The 25,901-nt window shown below is 42.4% G+C and overlaps 1 protein-coding gene across 1 annotated transcript in view; it reads left to right on the top strand.

Moving 5' to 3' along the window:
• EFHC2 (EF-hand domain containing 2) overlaps nucleotides 1–25,901 on the top strand; it is a 196,935-nt gene that overhangs the window by 85,674 nt on the left and 85,360 nt on the right. Inside the window, exons 8-10 of the mRNA XM_027534499.1 lie at nucleotides 9,060–9,202; nucleotides 11,687–11,883; nucleotides 14,619–14,749. Coding sequence (XP_027390300.1) covers nucleotides 9,060–9,202; nucleotides 11,687–11,883; nucleotides 14,619–14,749 — 471 coding nt within the window. The remainder of the gene's footprint in view (nucleotides 1–9,059; nucleotides 9,203–11,686; nucleotides 11,884–14,618; nucleotides 14,750–25,901) is intronic.

Below are 25,901 nucleotides of genomic sequence, written 5' to 3'. Positions count from 1 at the left end.
AGTTCATGGGGTCATGAGGAGTCGGACACAACTGAGTGAACTGAACTGAACTGATGGACACTGACATTTGAATATCATATAGTTTTTACATATCACAAAATATTATTCTTTGAGTATTTTCAACCATTTAAAAACGTAAAAACCATTCTTAGCTCACAGGCCATATAGAAACAGGTGACTGGCTGTATTTGGCCCATAGGCTGTAGTGGCTTCCGTGATTTATAACTGTTTTATAGAATGTTAATTGATTTTAATTTAAGAGGCTTGGTTGAGTTCAGTAACCACAGATTGCTTATGTGGTGGAATATGATTTCAAAAGAAGGACTTTCAGAAGTGTTCCTAATACATGTGAGGAAAAATCTGCCCCTCAGTCATGTGTATAAATGTGGTACTGCTCATTGCTACTTTTTGCTTCTGTAGGAAATGGAGCTCCAGAGAAAGAAGTTGTGGTAGGAAGAGGAAGAGGGGTCGGAAAATGTTGCAGAGGCTTGAATAGGATGCAGACTAAACACTGAAGTCTTACATGAGGGGAATAATGGATCAGGAGAACCTGTGGAGAAAAAAGATAAAGAGAACATGGAGTAAGAGCAGGAGAAGGAAAACAACAAGGCATCACCCTGAATTTGATCAAATTCAATGGCATGAGATGCCATTGTAGAATATTTTGAGGTGGAGAGAACAGTTTTGGTATCGTGGTAAACATGGTAAAAATGCATTAAGAATTGTGTAGAGTGTCTGAAAGGCTGTGTTTGCCTTGACATGATGGCCTTAGTCTTTTAAGAAGTAATCTTTTATTTGTAAGGACTTGGGAGTTTTGTTTTTAAGTTTCAGAGTTGATACTGCTCAAAGTGTGGTCCCCACACTTTGTGGTCTGTGTCTCACCCCAGACTTACTGAGGCCCAGTCTCTGGGGGTGGGGCCTGGCTCTGTGTTTTAACAAGACATCCAGGGGTTTCTGGTGATGGGCACCAGGGTTTGAGAACCACTAATTTCAGATCACATAAGAGGGACACCAACTCATACTCCATCCTCCCTTGTAGATAGCAGTATTTATGTGAAGTTCCAGGGCAGGACTTTTGATGGATTGTTGTTGTTGTTCACTCACTAAGTCACGTCTGACTCTTTGTGATCCCATGAACTGCAGCATGCCAGGCTCCCCTGCTTTTCACTGTCTCCTGGAGTTTGTTCAAATTCATGTCCATTGAGTTGGTGATGCTGTCTAACTAACTCATCCTCGGTTGTCCCCTTCTCTTGCCCTCGATCTTTCCCAGCATCAGGGTCTTTTCCAATGAGTGAGCTCTTTGCATCAGGTGACCAAATTATTGGAGCCTCAGCTTCAGCATCAGTCTTTCCAATGAATGTTCAGCTTTGATTTCCTTTAGGATTGACTGGTTTGATCTCCTTGTGGTCCAAGGGACTTTCAAGAGTCTTCTCCAGCACCACAATTTGAAAGCATCAGTTTTTCATTGCTCAGCCTTCTTTATGGTCCCAGCTCTCATATCTGTACATGACTACTGGAAAAACCATGGCTTTGATGGATACTTTTCACTAACTGCTGTTTTTAAGGGCAACCACGTGAAGGAGGTGGGCAGGAAGAATGTCCCTATTGTAAAAGGAGAGGGAATTTTTCTTATAAGTAAACAGGAGGAAACACGATCCAGGGTGTTGCTTCTGGAATCCAGTGGGAACAGTGTTCCTTGTGGGTAGTTGCCTTAGTCTCTCTTTCTGTCTGCACCACATCAACTTGCCCACAGAGCACTGACTATAGACAGCATTCCATGTTCTTGTCATGCTGTTGTGGCTGGAGAACAGTGGTCCAGGCATGAATAGCTCTAATTTCTTTTCTTTTTGTCCATTGCTCATTCTGTGCCAGGAATATGCTTCTTCTCTCAAGCTCCTCCCACACAGTGACCTTGTTTCCATAGAAACTGGCACATTCAGCTGGAGACTTACACATGAGTTTGAATAACCCAAGGTTTTCAAACCGTGAGAACCTTAGGAAGATGATCTCACAAAGCATACAAAGAAAAGTTTCTTAATGCAAATAAATAAACTGTGAATTGAGATGTGCGACACACATGATGTGTATTGATGATATATATTGCTATTAAAATTGTGCTTGTGTTCATTGTTGTATGAGGTTAACAGTCATCTATGGTGAGTCACTGGAGAGAGATAGTTTCAGATCAAAGCATATGAGGTTTTTTTTTTTTGATGGAATGGAGACTTTTATTGTCTGGGTAAAAATTCACTGTGGTGCCTGCTGGGTACATTGTCCAGTCTGACTTGGGAGAACCAGAAAAATATCTTTCTCATTGCACCTGGCTGAATTAGTTATTTTGTTTTCTGTGTGCTCACAATACTCTGCTGATCATACTTATAATAATAATAATAATATTATTACTAGTAAAAAGTAGTTTGTGGTTATGATGTGCTAACTACAATACTTGATCTCATTTAATCCTCAAAACAACCTCATAAAGTAGATAGAAGGAAATGGCAACCCACTCCAGTGTTCTTGCCTGGAGAATCCCAGGGATGGTGGAGCCTGGTGGGGTGCCGTCTAGGGGGTCGCACAGAGTTGGACACGATTGAAGTGACTTAGCAGCAGTATTGTACCCATTCTTCACATGAAGAAACTGAGGCTCAGAGAGTCTATTCAATTTACCTAATCTCACCTAAAAATTTAGCTAATTTTTAGTTCAGGTAGGATTTGAACCCAGGGAAATCAACTCCTGGAGTTCACCTTTCTTGCCCCAGAATCTGTACATATCATAGTGTGTGGCAGTTACTTGTTTATATATAGACTCAGAGCTTCTTGAGGGCAGGGTCTGGCTTTATTGTTTCTCTTAGAGTTAGAACAGTGCTGCTTGTGTACTTGGGATTCAATAAATATTTTGTCCATAAGAGAAGAGGAATGATAAATAAGTGAGTAAATAAAATGAACATTCACCCTTTTAGTTCTTAATGATGGGTAGAAGAGATGGATGGCTTCCTACCAGAAAGGCTGTTATCCCAGACTTTTGCTATTCATAATCATATAGCACCTAAAGATTCACAATTTAATCTTAATCTCTGACTTGTTTCAGATATTGTCCATCTGTTGTCTCCGTCAGTCATTTATTTTCCTCTTTCCCATCGGTAATAATAAGCCTTCATGTCTCTTCTAACCATAAGACTATAGCTATAGCTATCTTTAAGGTTTTTATTATGTATGTAGCCCTGGGTGAGCCAGTCATTTACCCTCAGTGTGCCAGACACTGATATTGGGGCTTGGGATCAAAACAGACACAGAGCCCTGCCTTCATAGAATTTACATTTTAGCTAGGGGAGGTAGATAATAAACAATAAAGATAATACATAAGTACATTCTCTAGTGTATGGAAGGTATTAAAGTGCCACAAAAAAATTAAGAAGGTAGCAATGAAGAGAATAAATGGGAACTTGGAATGTGGGACTTGAGGAGCAACCTGGGTTTCAATTCTTAAAATAGTTTAAATTGGAGGTTAATTGCTTTACAATATTGTGTTGGCTTCTTCCATACAACAAAGTGAATCAGCCACAAGTACACATATGTCCTCTTCCTCCAGGATGCCCCCCCACCCCTCCAGGTTGTCACAAAGCACCTGGTGTTTTGTGACAACCTGTGTTATACAGAAGCTTCCCACTGGCTATCTGTTTTACACACAGTAGTCATGTATGGATTCGACAATTGGACTGTGAAGAATGCTGAGCGCTGAAGAATTGATACTTTTGAACTGTGGTGTTGGAGAAGACTCTTGAGAGTCCCTTGGACTGCAAGGAGATCCAACCAGTCCATTCTGAAGGAGATCAGCCCTGGGATTTCTTTGGAAGGAATGATGCTAAAGCTGAAACTCCAGTACTTTGGCCACCTCATGTGAAGAGTTGACTCATTGGAAAAGACTCTGATGCTGGGAGGGATTGGGGGCAGGAGGAGAAGGGGATGACAGAGGATGAGATGGCTGGATGGCATCACCGACTCGATGGACGTGAGTCTGAGTGAACTTCGGGAGATGGTGATGGACAGGGAGGCCTGGCGTGCTGCGATTCATGGGGTCGCAAAGAGTCAGACACAATTGAGCGACTGAACTGAACTGAACTGAATGTGTATATATGTCAGTGCTACTCTCTGAATTTGTCCCACCCTCTCCTTCCGCTATGTCCAAAGTCTGTTCTCTGTGTCTGTATCTCTATTCCTGCTCTGAAAATAGGTTCATCAGTACCATTTTTCTAGATTCTGTATATATGCATTAATATACAAAATTTTTCTCTTTCTGACTTTACTCTGTATAACAGGCTCTAGGTTTATTCACCTCATTAGAACTGACTCAGATGTGTTCCTTTTTATGGCTGAGTAATATTCCATTGTATTAATATATATGTACCACAACTTCTTTACCCGTTCATCTGCCAGTGGACATCTACCAGAAAGACAAACAACCCAATCAAAAAGTGGGAGGAAGACTTAAGCAGACTTTTCTCCAAACACATGAAAAGATGCTCACCATCACTCATTATTAGAAAAATGCAAATGAAAATACAGTGAGGTATCACCTCACACCAGTCAGGATGTCCATCATCAAAAAATCTACAAACAGTAAATGCTTGTTTCAATTTTAAACAGTGTGGTTTGGATAGACCTTACTGAGGAGAGGAAACATGTACTAGGCAGAAGGAACAGTCAGTGTAAACATGCTGAGTAAGGAGCAGGCTTGGGATGTTCAAAGAATAGGCAGGAGGCTGACAAGGATAGACAAGATGAGTAACAGGCAGGGTAGACAGATTAAGAGAAGTAATGGGCAATCAGATCACATAAGGCCTTGCAGACCGTTGTAAGGATTCTTTTGACTTCAGGTGATAAGGGTACTCATTGGGAGATTTGAGCAGAGAAGTGACTTGATCTGATTTATGTATTCAAAGAATGACTCCAGATGCAGTGTTGAGCATAGAGTGTAGAAGGGCAATGGTGGAAGTAAAGACCAGTTAAAACAAGACTGTAGTAGTCCCAAGAGAAAAGTTATGATGGCTCCATCAGGGTGAGTGCCATGAAAATGATGAGAAATAGCAGATTCTAGAAATATTTTTGAATGTTGAACCAGTAAGATTTCCTGGCAGATTGGATACAACAGGAGATAAAAATGACTCCCAAGATTTCTCCAGCTGGAAAGATGGAGTTGCTATCTATTGAGATGAGAAAGACTGTAGTTAGAGTAGGTTTGTGTCAAGAGCAGAAGTTCAGTTTGAAACAAGTTAAGTTTGAGGTGTCAGATATCAAGTAGAGATATTGAGGTGGCGGCTGGATATGAGTCTGGGATTTGGGAGAGAGTTCTGAGCTAGAGACAGAACTTTGGAAATCATCCACATGTAGATAGTATTTAAAACATGAGACTAGAAGGGATCACTGAAGGAGTGAATATACACAGAGAAGTGGATGACTAAGTTATTCCTTGTTATCCTTGGGACACCCCAAATTAAGATATCGAGGAAAAGAAGAGGAACTATTGAAGGATACTGAAAAGAAGCAAGCAAGGAGGTAGGAGAAAAACCAAGAGAATATAGGATCCTGGAAGCCAAGTGAAGCAAGAGTGTCATGGAAGAAGGAATGATCATTTATACCAACTGCTGCTGATTGGTCAAGTTAGGCACAAAAGTGGACCATTGGAATTGGCATTGTGGAGATCACTGTTGACTTTGACAAGGGTTGTTTAGGCAAAGGTTGTTTAGAACAAACCTAATGGAAGTGGATTTAAGAGAATGGGAGAAGAATTCAAGACAGTGATTATAAGTAACTCTGGGCTGTGTGGAGAAAAGATTAAGACATAGCTGCTGGACTTAGGAATTTATCATTTGTTTTGAGACAGTGGGAACCACCACATTAAAAAAAACAGTCAAGGATACAAGTCTATACAATGCTAAATCAGGTGTTACAGATAATATTTGGTACAGGAGGCATGAGTAGGTGATCAGCTGGGTAGGCAGCCATGGTCACGGAGAGCTCTACTGATTGAGGCCCAAATAGATGGGCAGGATTCTGGACAGGAATAAGAAAGGATGAGAGTGTACCCTGGGGGAGGGGATGACACAAAGCAAAAGGCTGGATATAGAAACAAGCTCAGTGTGGGGCGCTAAGTGAAGTGACTATGTGATTTGAGTAGAGAATGTTATAGGCAGTCATGACAAATAGGTGTGTGTGTGTGTCTGTGTGTGTGTGTATGTCTGAACTAGACCATTAATGGCCCAGAAAGCCAGACTAAGCAGTCTAGGTGGTATGATCGGAAGCAGGGAAAATGCTAAATTTTTTATGAGTGCTGGGTGTATTGTGATAAAAAGAGTGTTTAGAGAACTTTGATAACTAGCTTATTAGTCAAAGAAATATCTGAAGATAACCTGCAAGTGTTTTTTTAAAGCATGCTCTGGGGATGATTTCATCAGAATCTCTTGGGGAGCTTATTAAAAATGTAGGTTTCTGGAGCTGCAAGTGAACTACTGAATCCATATCTCTAGGAGTGGGACTCTGGATTCTGTATATTTAACAAGCTCCCCGTGTGACTTTCACACATGACAACGTTTGTGAATGATCTTGCTTGAGTAGACTGTAGTGTTTAGTTCATTTTAGTCACTCAGTCAGGTCCGACTCTTTGTGACCCCATGGACTGTAACACACCTACAGATTATAGTATAGATAAAGATTTTGCTTGAGTAGATTGTATTCCTGGTTGACAAGCTGTCTAAAACACCAAAATTACGTTTAAAAAGGCATATTAAACATGAAAAATCCATACTTAACATCCACACTTGTAAATTTATGTAAGTTCTAGGAAGCTAAATTTGCAATTGTGTTCATTTGGCCTGACTTTAGACCTCATTCAGTTGTTTCAAGGATATTTCGGGCATCTGTGAAAGTATGGGTCTTTCATGAGGGGGGGGGGCGGTTACCAAATCTGTTTGTTACTTTTAAGTCCAATTATGTACCAGAAAAGATGGTTGAAAAGGTATAGCTGTCCCTTCCCTGTGCTGTACGAGGTCTGTCTGAAGCCTGGGAAACTAGGGACTAAGAAAACAGCTCTGGAGATCTGGCTGTTTTGCCAGGGCTGCCCTGGGGCTAGCCCCCATATTGCTACTTTCCATCTCACTTGAGGCCTCAAGCTGGGAATCGTGGAGCCATGCTTTTTCAATCCTGCCTCCTTGGACAGAGAAAAACACCTTCTGCCTCTGTAAATCAGAAATATATATATATATATTTTTTGGTCTGTTTCTTTATAAATCACTGTGATTGAAAGGAAAGAATGACTTTCGGCATTGGAGACTGAAAGTGAGGACCTCTCTTGTGACAGGGAAGGGATGAAGTACATGGTTTATTTTACTCTGTTCCTGCTTGGGGTATTGATTTTGATTATCAGAGCCTTCCCAAAGAGTTTAGTGTTTGTCATGAATCTGCCTGCAATGCAGGAGATACAAGAGATGCGAGTTTGATCCCCAGGTTGGGAAGATCCCCTGGAGGAGAAAATGGCAACCCACTCCAGTATTCTTGTCTGAAAAATCCCATGGACAGAGTAACCTGGAGGGCTACAGTCTGTGGGGTCGTGAAGAGTTGGAGACGACTGAGTGACTAAGCATAGCACAGCACCACCTTTCACTAGCTAATATCCACAGACATACTTCTGCTGACAGACCATAAATTAATTTATTCCATAACCAGGCAGTCAATTTGGGGAACTTTAGGTTCTAGAATTTGATCTCATCATCAGTCTTCAAGACTATTCTATTCACACATTCAATTCTAAGTGCAAATTCCAATCTACATGGATCTTATAACAACTTTCTACAAACATTTATTAAGTACTTAGAATGCAAAAAAAAATGTTGTATTAGACAACGATTAATAAGATGCAGTCCTTGCCCTCAGAAAAGAGACTTGTAATGGCAACTTATGATATGGGTGATAAGTGTTATGAAAGGTCTGTCATATTTAATATAGCATTTGAAAGGGAAAAGGGAAAAGGGAAATTTTCCCTTGAAGGGAGTTAGGGGGCTGCTGGGGAACTGGGAGAGTGACTTAGCAAGGAGACTATGTGAGGTTGGAAGAAACATAAGGAATGGGCTTGAGAAACTGGGCAGTGAAATGGGGAGGTTGCTTCAGGCACTGGCAAAGCACAGCCTCTTGCCTCCTGGGGCAGCAAGGCCCAGGCGCAGTGCTTCTACTGACATGGTTGCTGTGATTATTGTCCAACCTTGTGAGTAGAGAACATCCATTTAATGCAGATGGTTTGAGCAGTGTGTTTATGACATTTGTTTTGGGTACGTTTTCCCAGTGTGTTACCCTGGACGTTTTCCCACTGTGTTAACCTGGACAAATAGGTGTGTGTGTGTGTGTGTGTGTGTGTGTGTGTATGTGTTTGAACCCAGACTATGAATGGCCCAGAAAGCCAGAATGAACAGTCTCGGTGGTATGATCAGAAGCAGGGAAAATGCTAAATTTTTTGAGTGCTGGGTGTATTGTGATAAAAAGAGTGTTTAGAACTCTTTGAAAGAGAACTTTGAAAGAATAAGAGATATTTTAATAAACTGGGAACATGTCTCTGCATATAGATTTAAAGCCCTAAAAGAAAATGGTTGAACTTTTTCAACCTTTGAGAGTTTATGCCAGTGTCTGAAAACCATAGTGCACTTGGATGGGAGGCGGGTGAAAGGAGTCAAGAGTACACACTTCCAGTTATAAAATAAATAAGTCATAGGAATGTGATATATAGCATGGTGACTGTAGTTAATAATACTACAGTACATATTTCAAAGTTGTTGAGAGAATAGATCTTAAAAGCTATCATCACAAGAAAAAAAATTTTGGTGATGAATGTTAACCAGACTTAACTGTGTTGGTCATCTTGCAATATATACAAATATCAGATCGTTGTGTCATACACCTGAAACTAATATTATATGTCAATAAAAATGGCATATATTTTGCAGGATTTTTTACATATGTAATATGCAAAATATTACTTATATAATGCTATAACCTTCATTTTTTCTTCCATTTAGCTATGGCAACATAAGCAATACACTCCGGTTTTTTGCAAAACTAATCACACATAAATGTGCTGATGTGGAAAGGATGTTTGTTATTTCATATTTTCTCAGTGATGACACAATTTCAGTGTTTGAACCCATAGAGAGAAATTCAGGTAAGAGACATACTACCCATAGCAATTTCCTCAGAACAGTGAACTGTCTCTTCATGTTGAAAGTTATGGAATATAATCTCATTTTTATAGCCTAGATGATCTAAGAGAGTGGCTTTCTTTCTTTTTTTTTAACCACTAAAAGTTCATTTTACAAAGACCTCTTAAATGGGAACTCAGACATATAAAATGGTAAAAGAGGAATAGTTTTGGTTGGCTCAGGACTGGGGGACTCAAGACACCTCCTTTTTGACACTGTCCCCATTTCCTTTGTGGTCTCTAAGGCACCTCTGTGGAATCCAGTGGCTTCAAAATTATGGTCTGGCTGCCACAAATTCTGTGTACAGCTAGCAAGACAAGAATAAAATCTGTATTTGTGATAATATCACTTACAAAATAAGACAAGAATCCCCGATTAACAAATTTAATCTTCAGAGTCTATTTCCCTCTGGCTGTTGAGGCCGGTGCCAAGGTTCCAGCACCAAGGCCCATGGGATGGCCTTGCTGCAGTGCACTGATAGGGTGGCCATTGCTGAGGAAAGCTATTGATTTTGACTTACCAAATTATGGAACTGTAGGGCTCTATCCTTTGTCTCAACATGTTTAAAATTTTTATCAGTGCTGAAGATACACGTTCGGGAAGAATAGTCCATGGTGTACTTGGTTAACCGGCTCTCTGAAAAAAATTTAAAAGCTCTATTTTGTACCATTTGTCAATTTCCATGATGTAAATACCCAAACCATGGCCAGTTTCAAGCAACCAACAGTTTAACAACTGGCTTTCCAAATCCCTGAACATTAAACTATCAGTCCTTATGAGCTGGTAGGAGCCGCTCAGTACACCAATGAATCACGAATAATTTGTATAAGTAAGTCAGGCTCCACTTATACAGATTTGAATAATGGACCAGATCTTAAAATATGAAGTCAAATAGGGATGACTATAAAGTAATGCTCCTGATAGTCAAAAAATCACCTCTGTACATCTAGAATAGGGATGATATGGCTAAACAAATTGCAACATTCATAAAACAGGATGATAGCAGTCAACTAGAAGCTTACTGGTAATAACAGCAGCCCTGGCTGAATACCTTCTGTTATCCTTATAAGACTTTTATGAGGTTAAGTCTTGTGTTAATGTAGGTCCTTAAGAGGCAAAGCCCAAGATGAGGTTAAATGTACAAGAGATTTATTAGGGAGATGGCAGGTGAGGGAAAACATGGCAGGAGCCAGAAGATGCCAAGAGTGCTATCAGACTACAGTGTGTGTGTGACTCCTGTGAAGGACAGAGGAAAGAGGAAAAGGGAAGGTCTTAGACCACAGTGAAAGTCTTAAGAAAATTTTGGCAAGGCTGACTGGGCGTTCTGGAGCCAGAGTCACCAGTGCGAGGAACTCCCATCTTGCCTGCCTTAGTCTGCCTACCTTGCTCAGTCATGTGTTGGTAGCAGCCTGTGGGAAGCATGACCTCGGCACAAATATGAGGATAGATTTCAGAACACAGCAGTTGGGGCCTTCTGTCAACTATGTTCCCCACAGCCAGCAATCTGAGAAGTACATTTTCATAGCCCCCCACAAATATTATTCCCATTTTCCAGCGAGAATTTGGAGGGCCTCAGAGAGATTAAATGACTCCTAAAGATCATCCAGCAAGCAAGCGACAGAACCAGGATGGACTCCAGCTCTCTTTGGCTACAAAGCCTAAGTCTTTCTGCCACTTCTGGTTTCTGAACGTGGTAAAAGCATGAGGAAGCCGCTCCCCAGAGCTCACCTGGTCCCAGGATGTATCCACAGGGTTGGAGATTTCAGTTCAGTATCAGTTAGAAGATAGTGGAGTCCCACGTTTAACTCTGGTCACTGCTTTCCAAAACACAAACAATGCCCAGAAAAGAGCAAAGGAAATGATGAGAATTCTGAGAAGTAAAAAAAAAAGAATGAAGCATTATTTAAATATTTTGCCTGTAGAAACAAAGAGTTAAGGGAACTCCTATTGTTATCTTCAATTAAGTAACGCCTTTCCAGAAATGGGGCATCTTTACATTTCATCTGTATGTCAGAAGATGTATATAAGACATCATCTGGGACAAATAGGTGGAAATAAACTCAGGTGAGAAATTTTCTACCTAATACAGTTCAGGCAGGCTCAGAAGATGTTCCTGTTGTATCAGTTTCCAGGATGCTTCTGGACATAGACCAAGTCCTCACTAAATGTTTATTTAAGTGTTTGGATTGGGAAGGGAGAGGATGGAGGAAAGAAAAGGCTGGAATGCCATACCACTTTTCTTCTTTATACACTCACCTGGAAGTCTCATTTCTTCACCCACTGCCTCATTCTTCTTCCCTTAAAGACTGACTATACGTAGTATGAGTTCACAAGTTCACAGCTAAGTTCTGTGGTCTGTGTTTGAGCATGAAGTATCTCTAAAGGCAAGTTGTCTGGTTCTTTGAGGAACAAAACCTACTCATTAACTTTTTTCTCCTTTTCTACAGGGTATACTGGAGGGATGTTCTTAAAAAGAGTTCGTGTTAAGAAGCCTGGACAAGAAGTCTTTAAAAGTGAATTCTCGGAATATATCAAGGCTGAGGAGCTGTATGTTGGAGCCAAAGTGAACGTGAATGGCTACCTCTTTTTTTTGGTCAATGCTGATGAGTATACCTTGAACTACATGGAGAGGAATTCAGATAAGGTGAACTCACTTGGTATAATTCTTGACTTTGCCCCTCAGCACTCTGCAGTCTGTGTTTTCCTTACTCCAGGCCTTTTCTTCTTTGCCTTGCAACCAATTTTACATTGTGCATTCACACATGTGGGCATGAATAATGGATCTGCATGATTTGGCTGCAGGTCCCATCACAGAGGCCAGGGCCTGGTCTCCTCTGTTTATGTGCTGGGTTTGCTGCTGCCCAGCATCACGGATGCCAGGTGCAGGCAGGAGGCAGGCCCAGGGTTGAATCAAGTTTCCTGGGTTTTCTGCTGATGCTGACAGTGTTTTCAGAAAGAAATTCAGCAATGATCTGAAAGGAAGAAAACCTGGTGCCACACACTGTGCTGTCTCAGTTAATTGGCACAGGCCTGCAAAGAAGGCAAAGACCTGAACAAACAGAAACCCCAAGGGAACCTGATAGTTGCTGGGGTTGCAACTTCCCATAACAGGAGCCACGGGAGGCCTAAATGAGACTCCAAGGACAAATTGGCAACAGTGAGCTCCACAAGTTTTTCCATTTGAAATGAGATGGCACATGGGTACTATTACTGAAAGTACTATTATGATAGTGCTGTTCACTGAAAACATGTTGACAAAACCTTGATTTTAAGTGTGGATGAGTTCCATGTGCCAGCATGTATATTTCAGAACTAAGGCCTACTATTAAAGAATCTATCTAGAAACTATTTTCAAAGTCTGCCTGTAAATAATAATACTTCTGTGCCAATTATATAGATACAGTGCCAGTTCCATTTCATTTCATGTCAAATGCTCAGGGAGATGTCGCTAGGATCAGTCTCTGTGTACAACACATTACCTGGATCAGTTTGGGTCCTCTGAGAAGCAGATCCCAAGACAGAATGATAAAGAGTCGGACACGACTGAGCGACTGAACTGAACAGAACTGAGAAGCAGATCCCAAAACGGAATGATACATGCAAGAGATGTATTGGGGGAAATGTGTATGAAGGATAAAGGAGGGAGCAGGAGTAGGTGGGGAGACTGAGATGTAGATCTGACCCCTGAGAAAGGAGAGGGAAGGAAGGAGGATGGGGGTGAGAAGAACCTCAGACACATTGCAGCCAGGTTCACGGCAAGCCCCAGAGCACACACTATGCATCAGAGAAATCCCATGTCAGGCAGGAATGGCCCAGCTCTGGCGCCTCCGTCCTGCTCAGTCACTGGATGGGAAGAGTCTGGGGAGACTGGCCTCTGGGGGAATCTCTGAAAGCTGCAGTGCTCCAGTGACCTGAAGGTGCAGCAGCAGGGGACTGTCTGCTAATAGAACTTGTCTCTCTTGAGGGTAGGCCAGGGCAGCACCCTCCGGGACTGCCACACCACCTCTCCATTTGCAGCGTTAGGAACTTGAACCAGCACAATACCAGGAATGGGTAGCTCTTTGAAAGCACTGAATTCAGGTGAGGGGCTCAGTAATAGGGCAGTTAAATTTCTGGAGACCAGCAGGCTTGGCCAGGAAACTTGACTCCTTAAAAGCTGAGGGGCCTTAGACATGTGCCTTCCCTTTCCTCATCTTTAAAATGGGAGTACCAATGGTGCCTATTTCAGAGAGTTGCTGTGTAGATGCGGTAATCTGTTTTAAGTGCTTAGCTCTGTGTGGCCCATAGGAGATGGAGTCAGTGTACAGTTTACAATAGCTATCGTAATTAGGGCTCCATTTTTAAACACAGTGCAAACCTGTACTTTAATATAAAATATATATAGCATGAATATGTATGTATGTGTGTGTGTGTGTGTGTGTGTATATATATATATATATATATATATATGTATGTATGTATATATGAGACATTAAGGGCTTTTATCCTTTCCAAAAAAGAAAAGCAAGGTAGGACATTATCTAGTATCAGCATCCCAGGTAAAAACTGTATTTTCTTAACGCTACCTTTAACAAGGACATTCTAAGCAGAGAAAGATTAATGTCAGTCTGAGGGGTCTTTTTGTAAGAGCTAATAGATCCTATCATGGAAATAGATGAAATCAAAAAAAGGGAAGGAATGCCACTGACCTGCTCCCCCGCCTCCCCACAAACCCCCTGGTGGCAGAGGGGGACCTTTACGTTAAGTTACCATCAACGTTTTTATTTCCACAATGAGTCTTTTCTAGCTCTTTGCTCTAATATAATTACTTATATTATAATGTCAGTATTATTACTTATAGCCTTGTGCTTTACTTGATCGAATAAGAAGTATTCTTACAGAGTCAAAAACCAAATCACAGTATAGGAGACAGGTACTGGGGGTCTCCTGGGGGGGTGAATGTAGGGGACCGCAGTGCCTGTAGACCTTTGGCACCCATCCTCTCTCTGCTCAGGGTATTTACCTGGTGGCCGATGATTCCAGGGGTCCCACTCTAAAGTTCTGGAGAAAATGGGGATCCACTTACACAACGTTGAATCCCCATTCTCTCCATTAGGCTCTCCCAACATGGTGGCCCAGAGTCCAAGGGTCAAAGGGAGGAGGCTGAGGTGAAAGTAGCGGTTCTTTTCTGATTCCTGTAACCCGCTGTCCCGTAAGCTCATTTCTCTCAGATCTGGGCCTGTGCTAATGTCACTCGTTGTCCCAGAGCCTTAGCTGAAGAAATACAAATCTAGTCATGTCTTCTTTGAGTTGGTTTCTGTGGAAAGACATAGCCAGCTTTGCTGGCCACCAGAAAGGTTGGGCTCCCTATCTTAAATGTCTGTCTTTTCCTCCTCCTAGTTTCCCCTGAGCAGCATTGAACTTGTCATACAAAAGTTAAAAGAAGAAGAATGCAAATCCAGAGAGCTCAAGCAGGTGTTTACAGCTGCTGATTGTATGCACACAAAGATGGTGGATTTTAATACATTCAGGTAAGCCATAGACTGCTAGCAGTTATCTCATTGTCCAAAGAACAGAAAGGATGTTTTTTTCCCAAGTGTTTCTTCATTAATTTACTACATACTATTTTTTAAAATTAAGAATTGGTATTTCTTTACGTTTTACTTCGTGATCAAGTTTTGCCCATTTCTAGTGAATTTTATATATTTGCATATAAAAGAAATTCCTAGGGGAGAACAGAGAGACAAAAGCAGTGTAAGTCAGTTGGACACAGTGTCTTGTGAGTCATGCAGGGCATTGAAGGACCAGGGGAGTGCCAGGAAGGCTGCATCTGTATGAGAAAGGCTGAACGCAGTGCAGTTCAGAGCACCCCCACCCTTCGAAGTGTGAGGAATGAAGAAGCGACGTCTCCCTAAGAATGCCATCCAGTTGGAAAAGATAGAAGAGACTTCACTGATTATCAGAGAACAGGTGCTGTGCATTCATCTATGTGTATGTATGCTCACAAACACGTTAAGTACTTAGACATGAAAATGTAGAAATTTGAAGGGCAAATATAGGACAGAAGTTAGAAGTACTATAAGAAATCATGAACAATAGAGATTTTTCTCTAAGGTTAAGCTTGAATTTCTAGGACTGTCCAGTGACTGAACTAGGCAAATTTCCAAAGAGCAGAAACACAGGGAAATTCAAATTCAGGGCCTGGTACAATTGTGAGATTTCTTAGCCTGAAAACAAAGTGAATGGAGCGTTTAGAAGAATGTAAATTAAATCATGGATGGAGGACAAAGGGGACTTTCTCTTTAGGCTGAGAATTCTGGCTCCTAAAAACAATAGTGGCTAAAAGCTATATAGGAAACTCGGCTTGATGCAGTCAAGATGCGGCTGAGAAATGAAGATGTGAGCCCGGGGGAGCGTGGCAGGGAGGTCTTTCTGACTCTGTCTGGAGTTGCCTGTTGCATCAATACCTGGTGACCCAAGCCCTCCATGAGGCCCACAGTGTCCCTGGAGCTCATTTGTTCCTTCAACAAAGCTCTTTTGTATCTCCAAAACGTTCTTTTGAGAGCAGCAGTCAGAGGACATATTTTTATTGTTTAGAATTCCCAAGCTTCTGGGATCAATAAGAATTTATCGTTCTTTGTTATTGTTCATGGCAGTACACATGTTCCTGGCCTTTTGGCAAATAAATGAAGGATGGGGTGAAGGGCATAGACAATTACTCAGGCCGAGGACTAATGGATAGCAGTGGAGGGGAAAACAAATTTCCATCAGAAATGAGGGAGTGGTTTTGTTTTATTATTTTGTGTTCTTTACAAAAGCATCCATTCTCCTTGTACTCTAGCAGTGTCTATTGGAAACACTTTAGTGAGTTTATGGGGCTTTGGGGGAAGCACATAGGCCAGGCAGGAGATCCAAGGAGGGTAAGTTGCCCCATGGATGGAGGCCTGACCCTAATTGTGGGTGGAATAAAGGACGGCCATGCCGTGTGATTGGAGGGTGACCTCAAGGCACCCAAAGCTTGGAAAGAACAACTGCGAATATTTAGGGCGTCTCCTAGCCAAAAATTCCTTAGGATGGAAATCATATCAGGCCATACGTGGCTTGAAAAACCCTTCAGTGGCTTGCGCTCGTCCTTACAATAAGATTCAAACGTTTCATTGCAGCCAGCAGGGCCTTGAGCGCCACCACTTTGTATTTCCAGCGTCGCCACTTCTTTTCTTCCCACCCTGTCCTTTGGCCCTGCTGACTGTCACTCACTTTCTCAAGCACATTAAGCTCTTTCTGTTCTCCATACCTCTGCACATGCAGTTCTCTCTGCTGGGAATGTCCATACGCCATCCTTTTCATGGCAGATCCTGGGACTCATTGTAAATGCTGCTTCCTCAGAGGCGCTTTCTTTTTGACTATTCTACCTAAAGTGGATTTTTTCTTAGCCCCGTGTTTATGTTGGGTTGGCCAAAAAGTTTGTTGGCCAACCCAATATTTTTCACTACCTTTGGCACACCTCGTAGTTACTTTATTTAGATAACTGTATTTGGTGTGTGTGTTGTTAAGTGTGTCTTCTCCTCCTAGAGTGTGAGCTTTCTCTAGGAGAAAAGGAGGGGCAGGGTCCTCGACATCCCTCTTCACTGTCCTAAAATCAGCACCTTGCACTGGGCTAACTACATATCATAGTTCCTGAATGGAAGAGTGAGATTCTAGGATTATTTTGGAGGAGGGGTGTTCTAGTTTGGAGGTCAGCCCTCTTGGTTGCTCCTCACGCTCTTTCTGGGCAAAGGCAAAGGAACTACATAGTTGCTATCACACCATCTCCTAATTTAATTCTGTGTTTGGAGCTTTAACTAGCAAATATTTTTCTTTTATTTCCATGTGTATATATACGGATATACTCTGGCTCTTCTCACCAGAACATAACCTCTTTGAAGGCAAGGAACTTCTCTTTCTTGTTTTTTTGCTTTAGGCTCATCACTTTTCACCATGCCTTGTTGAGTGGCTTTGTTTTATCCAGTCTGCCCTGCTTTGCCTGTTAGCTGAAGGTTGAGTTCTCCATTTAGCTCCTCAGGCTCAGACCTTTTTCCTGAATTATAGATCTGGAAATATGAAGGCTTTCAGGACATCTCCCCTTTGGATCTCCCTTAGGCCTTCCAAAACAACTTTCCCTAAATTAACCTCATTTGCAGTTGGGGACCCTATCTTGGTAAAGGCCACCAGACTTGTCCCCAGGGCCTGAGCCAGGGTCTACCTTGTCTTTGCCCTCTCCCCTACCTTGACCTCTCCCACCCTCTTGAAATCATATTTCTTAAACGCCTTCTCTCCATCCCCAGCTTCACTGTTGCAGTTTGGCTTTTCATCTTTTCACTACTCTCTTGAAAGTTGCAAAACTGATCTTCTTTTCTTAATGCTCACCCTCCAAAACTTTGCCAGAATGACCTCCCTAAAGTCTTACCATATTGTTCCTTGGCTCTAGGGCAAATCCCCAACCTGTTAGTGTTTCCTGTGAATTTGGTCATGAGCTGACCCTTGCCAACATCTCTTCCCTTATTTCCATCTCACTCAAAGAATTATTCTTTTGTAGAAGTCACCATTTATCGAGCACTTACCACGGGCCATGCATCATGTTAAATGCTTTTCCTGTATCATCCACTGGTAGCCCCTCTTGAGTTATTTGTTTACTTCCCTGCCTCCACAATTGGCTCCTGCCAAGTACAATAGATGTTTGTTGAATAATTTAATGAAAGGTCCTATTTCTCAAGGAACATTCTATCTAAAGCTTGCAGCAAACAAGTAAATAATTGATTACCTTGTACTGGGAAAGGGAACTCTGTCTCTGACTGTAGGGGTATCAGGGAGATCTAGTCCCAACCCTCACAATTCAAGTGACTTAGGCAACTTGCTTCACCTACTTGCATCTCACTCTTTTGTCCATATAATGATCTCTAAGGCCTCTTTCAGATGCTGACATTCTGAAAACTCTTCAAATGTAGGTTTTATTTTTTTTAATTTTTAATTGGAAGATAATTGCTTTACAATGTTGTGTTGGTTTCTGCTATGCAACAGTGTGAATCAGTCATTATTATATATGTATCCCCTCCTGCTTGCGCCTCCCTCCCTGGTCCCATCCCACCCCTCTAAGGTCATCACAGAGTACCAGGCTGGGCTCCCTGTGTCATACAGCAGCTTCCCACTAGCTATCTCTTATACACATGGTAGTGTATATATGTCAGTGCTACTTTCCCAATTCGTCTCACCCTCTCCATTCCCCGCTGTGCCCACAAATTTGTTCTCTACTTCTGTGTCTCCATTTCTTCCCTGTAAGTAGGTTAATCAGTACTACTTTTCTAGATTCCATATGTATGCGTTAATACATGATATTTGTTTTTCTCTTTCTGACTTACTTTACTCTGTATACAGGCTCTAGGTTCATCCACCTCACTACAACTGACTCAAATTCATTCCTTTTTATGGCTAGATAATATTCCATTGTATATATGTACCACATCTTCTTTATTCATCTGTTGGTGGACATCGAGGTTGCTTCCATGTCCTGGCTATTGTAAACAGTGCTGCAATGAACATTGAGAAATGTGTGTCTTTTTGAATTGTGGTTTTCTCAGGGTATATGCCAAGTTGTGGGATTGCTAGATCATATGGTAGTTTTATTCCTAGTTTTTTAAAGAAATCTACATACTATTTTCCATAGTGGCTATATCAATTTACATTCCCACCAACAGTGCGATAGGGTTCCCTTTTCTCCACATCCTCAAGGAAACTATGAACAAGATGAAAAGACAGCCCTCAGAATGGGAGAAGATAATTATAAATGAATCAACTTGACAAAGGATTAATCTCTAAAATATATGAGCAGCTCATAAAGCTCAATATCAGAAAAACAAATAACCCAATCAAAAAGTGGGTGGAAGACCTTAACAGACATTTCTCCAAAGAAGACATACAGATGGCCAGTAAACACATAAAAATATGGCCAACATTGCTGATGATTAGAGAAATGCAAATCAAAACTACAATGAGGTATCACCTGACACCAATCTGAATGGCCATCATCAAAAACTCTATATAAACAATAAATGTTGGAGAGGATGTGGAAAATGTAGGTTTATAAATACACTTGTAAAATGTTCCCTTTTCATATCTGTATTGAAATGGCAGAGGCAGGAGTGCAGTGTAGGCCTCTGGGCTTCACGTCTGTGGCCCTGCTTCTCTCCCCTACTTTTGTACCTGGCCCTCTGAGTATGTACCTGGGCCTCAGAGCCCAGATGCTCTGGACAGTGGTCCAAGCCTTGGGCATTTCCTTTATTCTCAAGGAAACCGTCCAGGCAGGAGCTGATATCCTATCTCTGCATAAGGTGCCATGGTTAATAGTGGATTAGTGGACTAACCTGTGGGCCTTCCTGAGATAATTTGTCTCAAAATGGACCTGAAGAATACAGGGACAGGTGGAAACAGAAGGCAGTTTGGGCAGGGAGCATTTCTTTTCTCCTCGTGGGATTCACTGGTTCTGCCTCTAGGCTGGAACTATTTCTCTGGGACCCGTTTTTCATGGTCTGCCAGATGGGCCTGTGAGCACTGTCAGTTGTTATTAAGGGAGTGCAGAGAGCTGTTCTCAGAGCCTTGATTCCTTGATTCCTGATGGGCAGATTTTAGCAGGGAGCCAGACAGGGACAAGGCTTAGCAGGCCTAGTGTTTTGTACAATTGGAAACATGGGCAGAGTGAGGCTTCTTGATGTGGGCCCTGGACTCTGAACCCCAGGCAACAGCAGCAAGGAGGGCCCTGTGCCAGGGAAGACATGGCCAGTCCCTCCCTCCAGCCACCTCCCCAAGCCTTGATCTCTCCATCAGAGATGACACCTGCCCCATGTAGCCTGCGTGTATTTTGGATTTCTGCGAGCTCAGTGCTCACTTCTTTTCCCCACCTGGGCTCTAGCCTTAGAGGGCAGGACACATGCCCAGTTCACCCTGGTGTCTTTCCCAAATACTTCCAGCACCCAGTGTCTCAGGCCGCAGTGAATGTAATGAATTATTAAACCATTGTTTCTTAGACTCCTGTTGTCAATTGCAGGACCAAGAGATTTCCTGTGAGTTTCCATGTGATAAATTCCTTCTAAGATTTAGAGCCTCAAGGAAATTTTTGTTCTTGTAAATATAAAATTCTTCCTGAAAGAGGTTATATAATGTAGTAAATAGATCCGATTTTTTACTTGTTTAGTTGCTAAGTCATGTCTGATTCTTTTGCAACCCCATAGACTGTAGCCCACCAGGCTCCTCTGTCCATGGTATTTCCCAGAAAATAATACTTGAATGGGCTGCCATTATCTTCTCCAGGGGATCTCCCTAACCCAGGAATCAAACTCATGTCTCCTGCTTGGCAGGCAGCTTCTTCACCCTAGTGGCTCAGTGGTAAAGAATCAGCCTGCCAGGCAGAAGACCAGGGTTCAATCCCTGCATTGGAAAGATCCACTGGAGAAGGGAATGGCAACCCACTCCAGTATTCTTGCCTGGAAAATCTCATGGATGGAGGAGGCTGGTGGGCTACAGTCCATGGGGTCTCAAGAGTCAGACACATGCATCCAAATCTCAGCTCTGCCATTTTTCATCCTGATGTCCTTGCGTAAGTTGTTGAAGAATGTTTTCACCTACAAAATGGGGATGGTTATAATGTATATTCATATAATGTATGAATAAAGCTGATAACATATATACAATTCTTACTATAGCACTGTAGTGCACTAGAAAGTGCACTGTAGTGGACACTATAAAATGAAAACCCTTTATCTCAAGAGTTGGAATAGTTCAAAATAGTCACTGAAAATAGTAGAAATCTGTGTCCTGTTTGCAGTATTTCTGTAAGTTGTTTATTTACTCTTGATAGAGTCATTGAAAACATTCTTTAATAAATGAGGTTGGAATAAGCCCTTGAAAAACTTGGAGACCATGAAGGTGGAAAATAAAGATTGTTGGTGGACCAAGCTTGGGAAACATTAATCCACTCCATTACTGTCCTTTAACTTCAAGGAAGAAGATTGTAAATTTAGTGCTTAGAGCATTGCGATGATCTCATCCTGATTTATCTCATACAATTATCTCTCCTTTTATGTGGTTTTGATCTTTTTTTAACAGCACTGTGTACATTGTTATTGGTGTTTTTATTGTAAGTCTAACTTCTTTTAAGGAAGCCACTGGTCTATGAATCTATGTGAACAGAAGGAAAAGGCAAATTCCAAAAGCTTTGAAACATGTACTCTTATCTTGAACCAAATAGACTCTTTGACAGCATCCATACCATATATTTGAGATGCCAGCCTCAGCATGCATTTTGAAAACAACATTTTGAACCTTCCTAAAAGCATTAAACATAAACGATGTGATGTCATAGGAAAAAATGCTGGCCTGGGATTCAAAAAGACCGAGATCTTTAATTTCTTTCTGTCACTGCCTGATGGTATTGTTTGTATTGGTGAAGGCAGGCTTAGTGTTTAAAAAAGCAGAATCATCCCTGGCTAGTTAAGCAGGAAAGGAATTAACTAAAAGGATCCTGGGTGGTTCACAGTATCTTTGGAAGGGCTGGAGAAATAAGCTTGAGGCTCTGTTCTAGGAACAATGCCCAGAAGTGGGTTGTAGAACTTGTCTGATGGGAAAATGGCCTCTGTTCCTACTGCACCACCCACACTCATTGCTACATTTGCACTGCTGCCAAGAACTCAGTTTTATCACAGCCATCACTATCACTACTTTTGGCAACCTTGTGTCCGATGCTACCCCTGAAAGTTGGACCCCTGTGACACCAAATGTGGCCCATACTTAGCTGTTACACTTCCAAGTCAGAGTCTCATGTCAGCTCCCCTGACTGGCAGATCCTGGGTCACTGGCATGTTTCTAACTGCAAGGAAGGCTGGGAAATTAAGCTCTGACTTCCATGTTGGGTTGATGGAGAATAGAATGTGGTAATTTCCTCAAATAAAATGGGGGATTTAAAAGGTACCCTTTTCGTTTACCATGATGGCAAATTCAAGCCAAGATGAGCCAAACAGGGGGCATAAAATGTCAGTAATTAGGAACTGAACTCCTTGTTTGTGAACAAACTAAAGAAAACACTTGCCTGGTTTTAGCACTTTGCAAATACTGTTCTGATCCACCCAAGTAGCTAAATGAAATAGAAACTTCTTCCCTATATCCCACTACTTTTGCAATCTCTGACACACCTTTCTGAGTTTAAATTGCCTTGAAGGCATTGGATTACTTTCAAGTTCATAGAGTTTGGTAGCTGGCAGTTGTATTTTGTTTGGCTTGTATTTGTTTTTTTTTTTTTTTTTAATTAAGAGTTTAAAGATAAAAACCTATATTTCTGTCTCCTCTTGAAAAATAGAAAGTGGGCCTACATTTCCCCATGTCAATAATCAGTTAGGGTAAATGGCAGCTGTCCCTCTCAGACTCTGCCTGTTCTTTGCATTTTTCCCCCAATCCCTACAATTCCTTCTTGTCTAATGTGTGTGATGTGTATCCTCAGTTGTGTCCAACCCTTTGGGACCCCATGGACCCACCAGGGGTGGGTAGCCCACCAGGCTCCTCTGCCCATGGGATTTCCCAGGCAAGAATACTAGACTGGGTTGCCATTTCCTCCTCCCCGGGATCTTCGCAACCCAGGGATTGAACCCACCATCTCCTGAATTGACAGGCGGATTCTTTACCACTGCACCACCTGGGAAGCCCTGTTGTCTTATGCCTTCTCCCATTTATCTTATTTTCATATCCAAGAAGGTACTTAACTAGGTGGTCCTTGGACTGGATAATTTTAAGGTCCCTTTGTGCCCTAGGTATAGTGGAAATAGGTAATTAGGGATGACTGTGTAAATAGCTCAAAGTAGAACTGAAGACTGATTTTTAAATTAGAACCCAAAAGTGATTATATATATAAAAGACTCAATTTAAAAATGGTTAGAACTATTCATAATATTCAGGAAAGTAGCTAAATACAAGAAAACTAACATAGAAAGCAATAGTTTTACTTTATACTAATAATAAACACGAGATTTTATGCAATGGGGGATAATATTTGCTATACCAACGAATATTATGAAATACCTGGGTGCAATAAAATTGGAGGAGAAACATGTAAGACTAAAATGAATACAGTGTATACACTTTCTGATAGCTCAGCTGATAAAGAATCTGCCTGTAATCCAGGAGATCCTGGTTCGATTCCTGGGTCAGGAAGACCCACTGGAGAAGGGAAAGGCTACCCACTCCAGTATTCTGGCCTGGAGAATTCCATGGACTGTGTAGTCAATGGGGTTGCAGACTTGGACACTACTGAGTGACTTACACTCACTTCACATACATTAATACTCTCCACCTAACGTGTATGTCATTGTGCCAAAAAGAATTAAAATTTGTTTGACTTCCCTGGTGGCTCAGACAGTAAAGCGTCTGTCTACAATGCAGGAGACCTGGGTTCAATCCCTGGGTTAGGAAGATCTCCTGGAGAAGGAAATGGCAACCCACTCCAGTATTCTTGCCTGGAAAATCCCATGGACGGTGGAACCTGGTAGGCTACAGCCCATGGGGTTGCAAAGAGTCGGACATGACTGAGCAACTTCACTTTCAAAATGAATAGTTTCAAAACTTTATTATCTCTCTGAATAGGAAGACACTATTTAAAAAATTCTACCCTTGAGGTTAGGCTCGCAGCTCCACCAAGAGACAGGAGTCGGGAGCGGGGGTCTGTTTGATTGGGGGCTTCGGCTTCTGTTCCAGGTTGGCCAGCAGCAGCAGCACCCGGGCGCCCCCTGCAGGCAGCAGCGGCCGCAGTCACAGGCGGAACAGAAGTGCGCCCCTGTTCGGTGGAGCTAGGGCTGGAACAGTGGCGTGGCAAGGGGCGCGTGGCCGAGGAGGAAGACTAGGGGTCCGGGGATGGCCGCAGCACCGCAGGCTCTGGCGCAGGGCCTGGTGTGGTGCTGTCACTGGGCGCCTGCTGCCTGGCACTGCTGCAGATATTCTGCTCACAGAAGTTCCCCTGGGACAAGTTGGAGCGGCTGTGCCAGCGCTGCTACTTCCGTCTGAACCGGAAAAGCCTCACGATGCTCATGGCTGTGCTGGTGCTCTTGTGTGCGGCGCGGCTTCCGCTGCAGCTGCCCTACCTAGGCATCCTAGTGGCCACCGTGGGTGTGATCCTTGTCATGGCTGTGCTCTGCAACCGCGCCACCTTCCACCAGGACCACATGGGCCTGGCTTTCTAAGTGCTCATCTCCGTGGTGCTGGCCATCCAGGTGGTGGGCCTGCTTTTGCTCCAGCCGCACAGCGCCTCCAAGGGCATCTGGTGGACTGTGTTCTTCATCAGTACCATCTATACGCTCCTGCCTGTGTGCATGCAGGCTGCGATACTCAGCAGGGTGCTGCTGTCTGTCCTCCATCTGACCATCGCCCTGCACACCAACACCCAGAATCAATTCCTACTCAAGCAGGTAGGGGCCCACCTGGGCACAGGGACTGGATAGTTGGGGTGTGCAGGCCTTGGCCTGACTCCAAAGAGAGGCATCCCACCTTCATCCTTTAGTGAGAAGATCCAGAGAGACATGGATCTGTCAGCTGTGTGGTGTCTTCTAGCCTCTGACCTGCCTCTGAGCCCCAACTTCTTTCTTTCTTCACAAAAAGAGTGCTCTTCTATGTAATGTTCCCGCTGGTAGAAGACAGACCATACCGTGTCCATTATTGTAGGGATGCTAATGAGGAAGGGGGGTTTGGAGAGGTCCCCTTCTCTTCCTTTGCTTCTGTCCCTATATAAGGCCCCTGACTGAAGTGGCTGGACCCTCCAGTCCCTCTCCCAACCTCTCCCTCAGGAGAGCCACTGACAGTTTGTAGTGAACTCAGTTGAGTCCTGGATGGAGGGTTAATGAGGGAAACCCTAGGTACTCTTTGCCCAATCTTAGGAAGGAGAAATGGTAACCCTGCCAGTTGTCTGAGGCTGGGGGTTTGAGAGCTGGAAATATACTTTAAATTGAAGGGCTGACAAGTGTGTTTCATTTGCAAAGTACCAGCAAGCCAAAAAGCTGCCTTCAGAAAAAGTGGGAGCAACCTTTGTGTATGGTGACATTTCCCTCCTGGCCTGAGCAGAAAGCTAGGGTTGTATGTCGGGACCCTTCACATGGGTGCTCCTTGTTATTGCTTTTGGTGGGGGCTTTTTATCACTCCTGGGATGAGTTAGGTGAGCCTTGAATGATAGGATTAGGAGGAAATAAAACTTCTGCCTGGTTAAAAAAAATTCTAATCTGTCCAAATTAATCTAGATTTGAATCGATTCTAATCAGAATTACAATTCTGTTCTTAGATTTGATTTTGTTTTGCAGGGTTGAGGGAGAGAAATTGGCTCATTGATTTTTGAGGTTCCTCAAGAAAAATCAGGGATTGAAAAAAAATTGAAAAGGAAGAATGTGAAAGTGCAGATACTAGAATTTATATAATTGATAGATATTTGAAAACACTGTAATGTACTGATAGAGGATTAACCTATCAGTGAAATAGAGTATAAAGCCCATAAAAGATTCATTATTATGGATTTTATTGTAAGGTACAGAGAAATTCTCAATCAGTGGACAAAGAATAGATTAATAGTAAAGGTTCTAGTGACAGTTGATTAGGAAACATTTAATACATTTTAATTTTGTGGTAGGC

Source organism: Bos indicus x Bos taurus, chromosome X, assembly GCF_003369695.1.
Source record: "Bos indicus x Bos taurus breed Angus x Brahman F1 hybrid chromosome X, Bos_hybrid_MaternalHap_v2.0, whole genome shotgun sequence".
Taxonomy (NCBI): Eukaryota; Metazoa; Chordata; class Mammalia; order Artiodactyla; family Bovidae; genus Bos; species Bos indicus x Bos taurus.
Note: the sequence above shows the minus strand (reverse complement) of the source record. Positions and strands in the feature narration are given on the sequence as shown.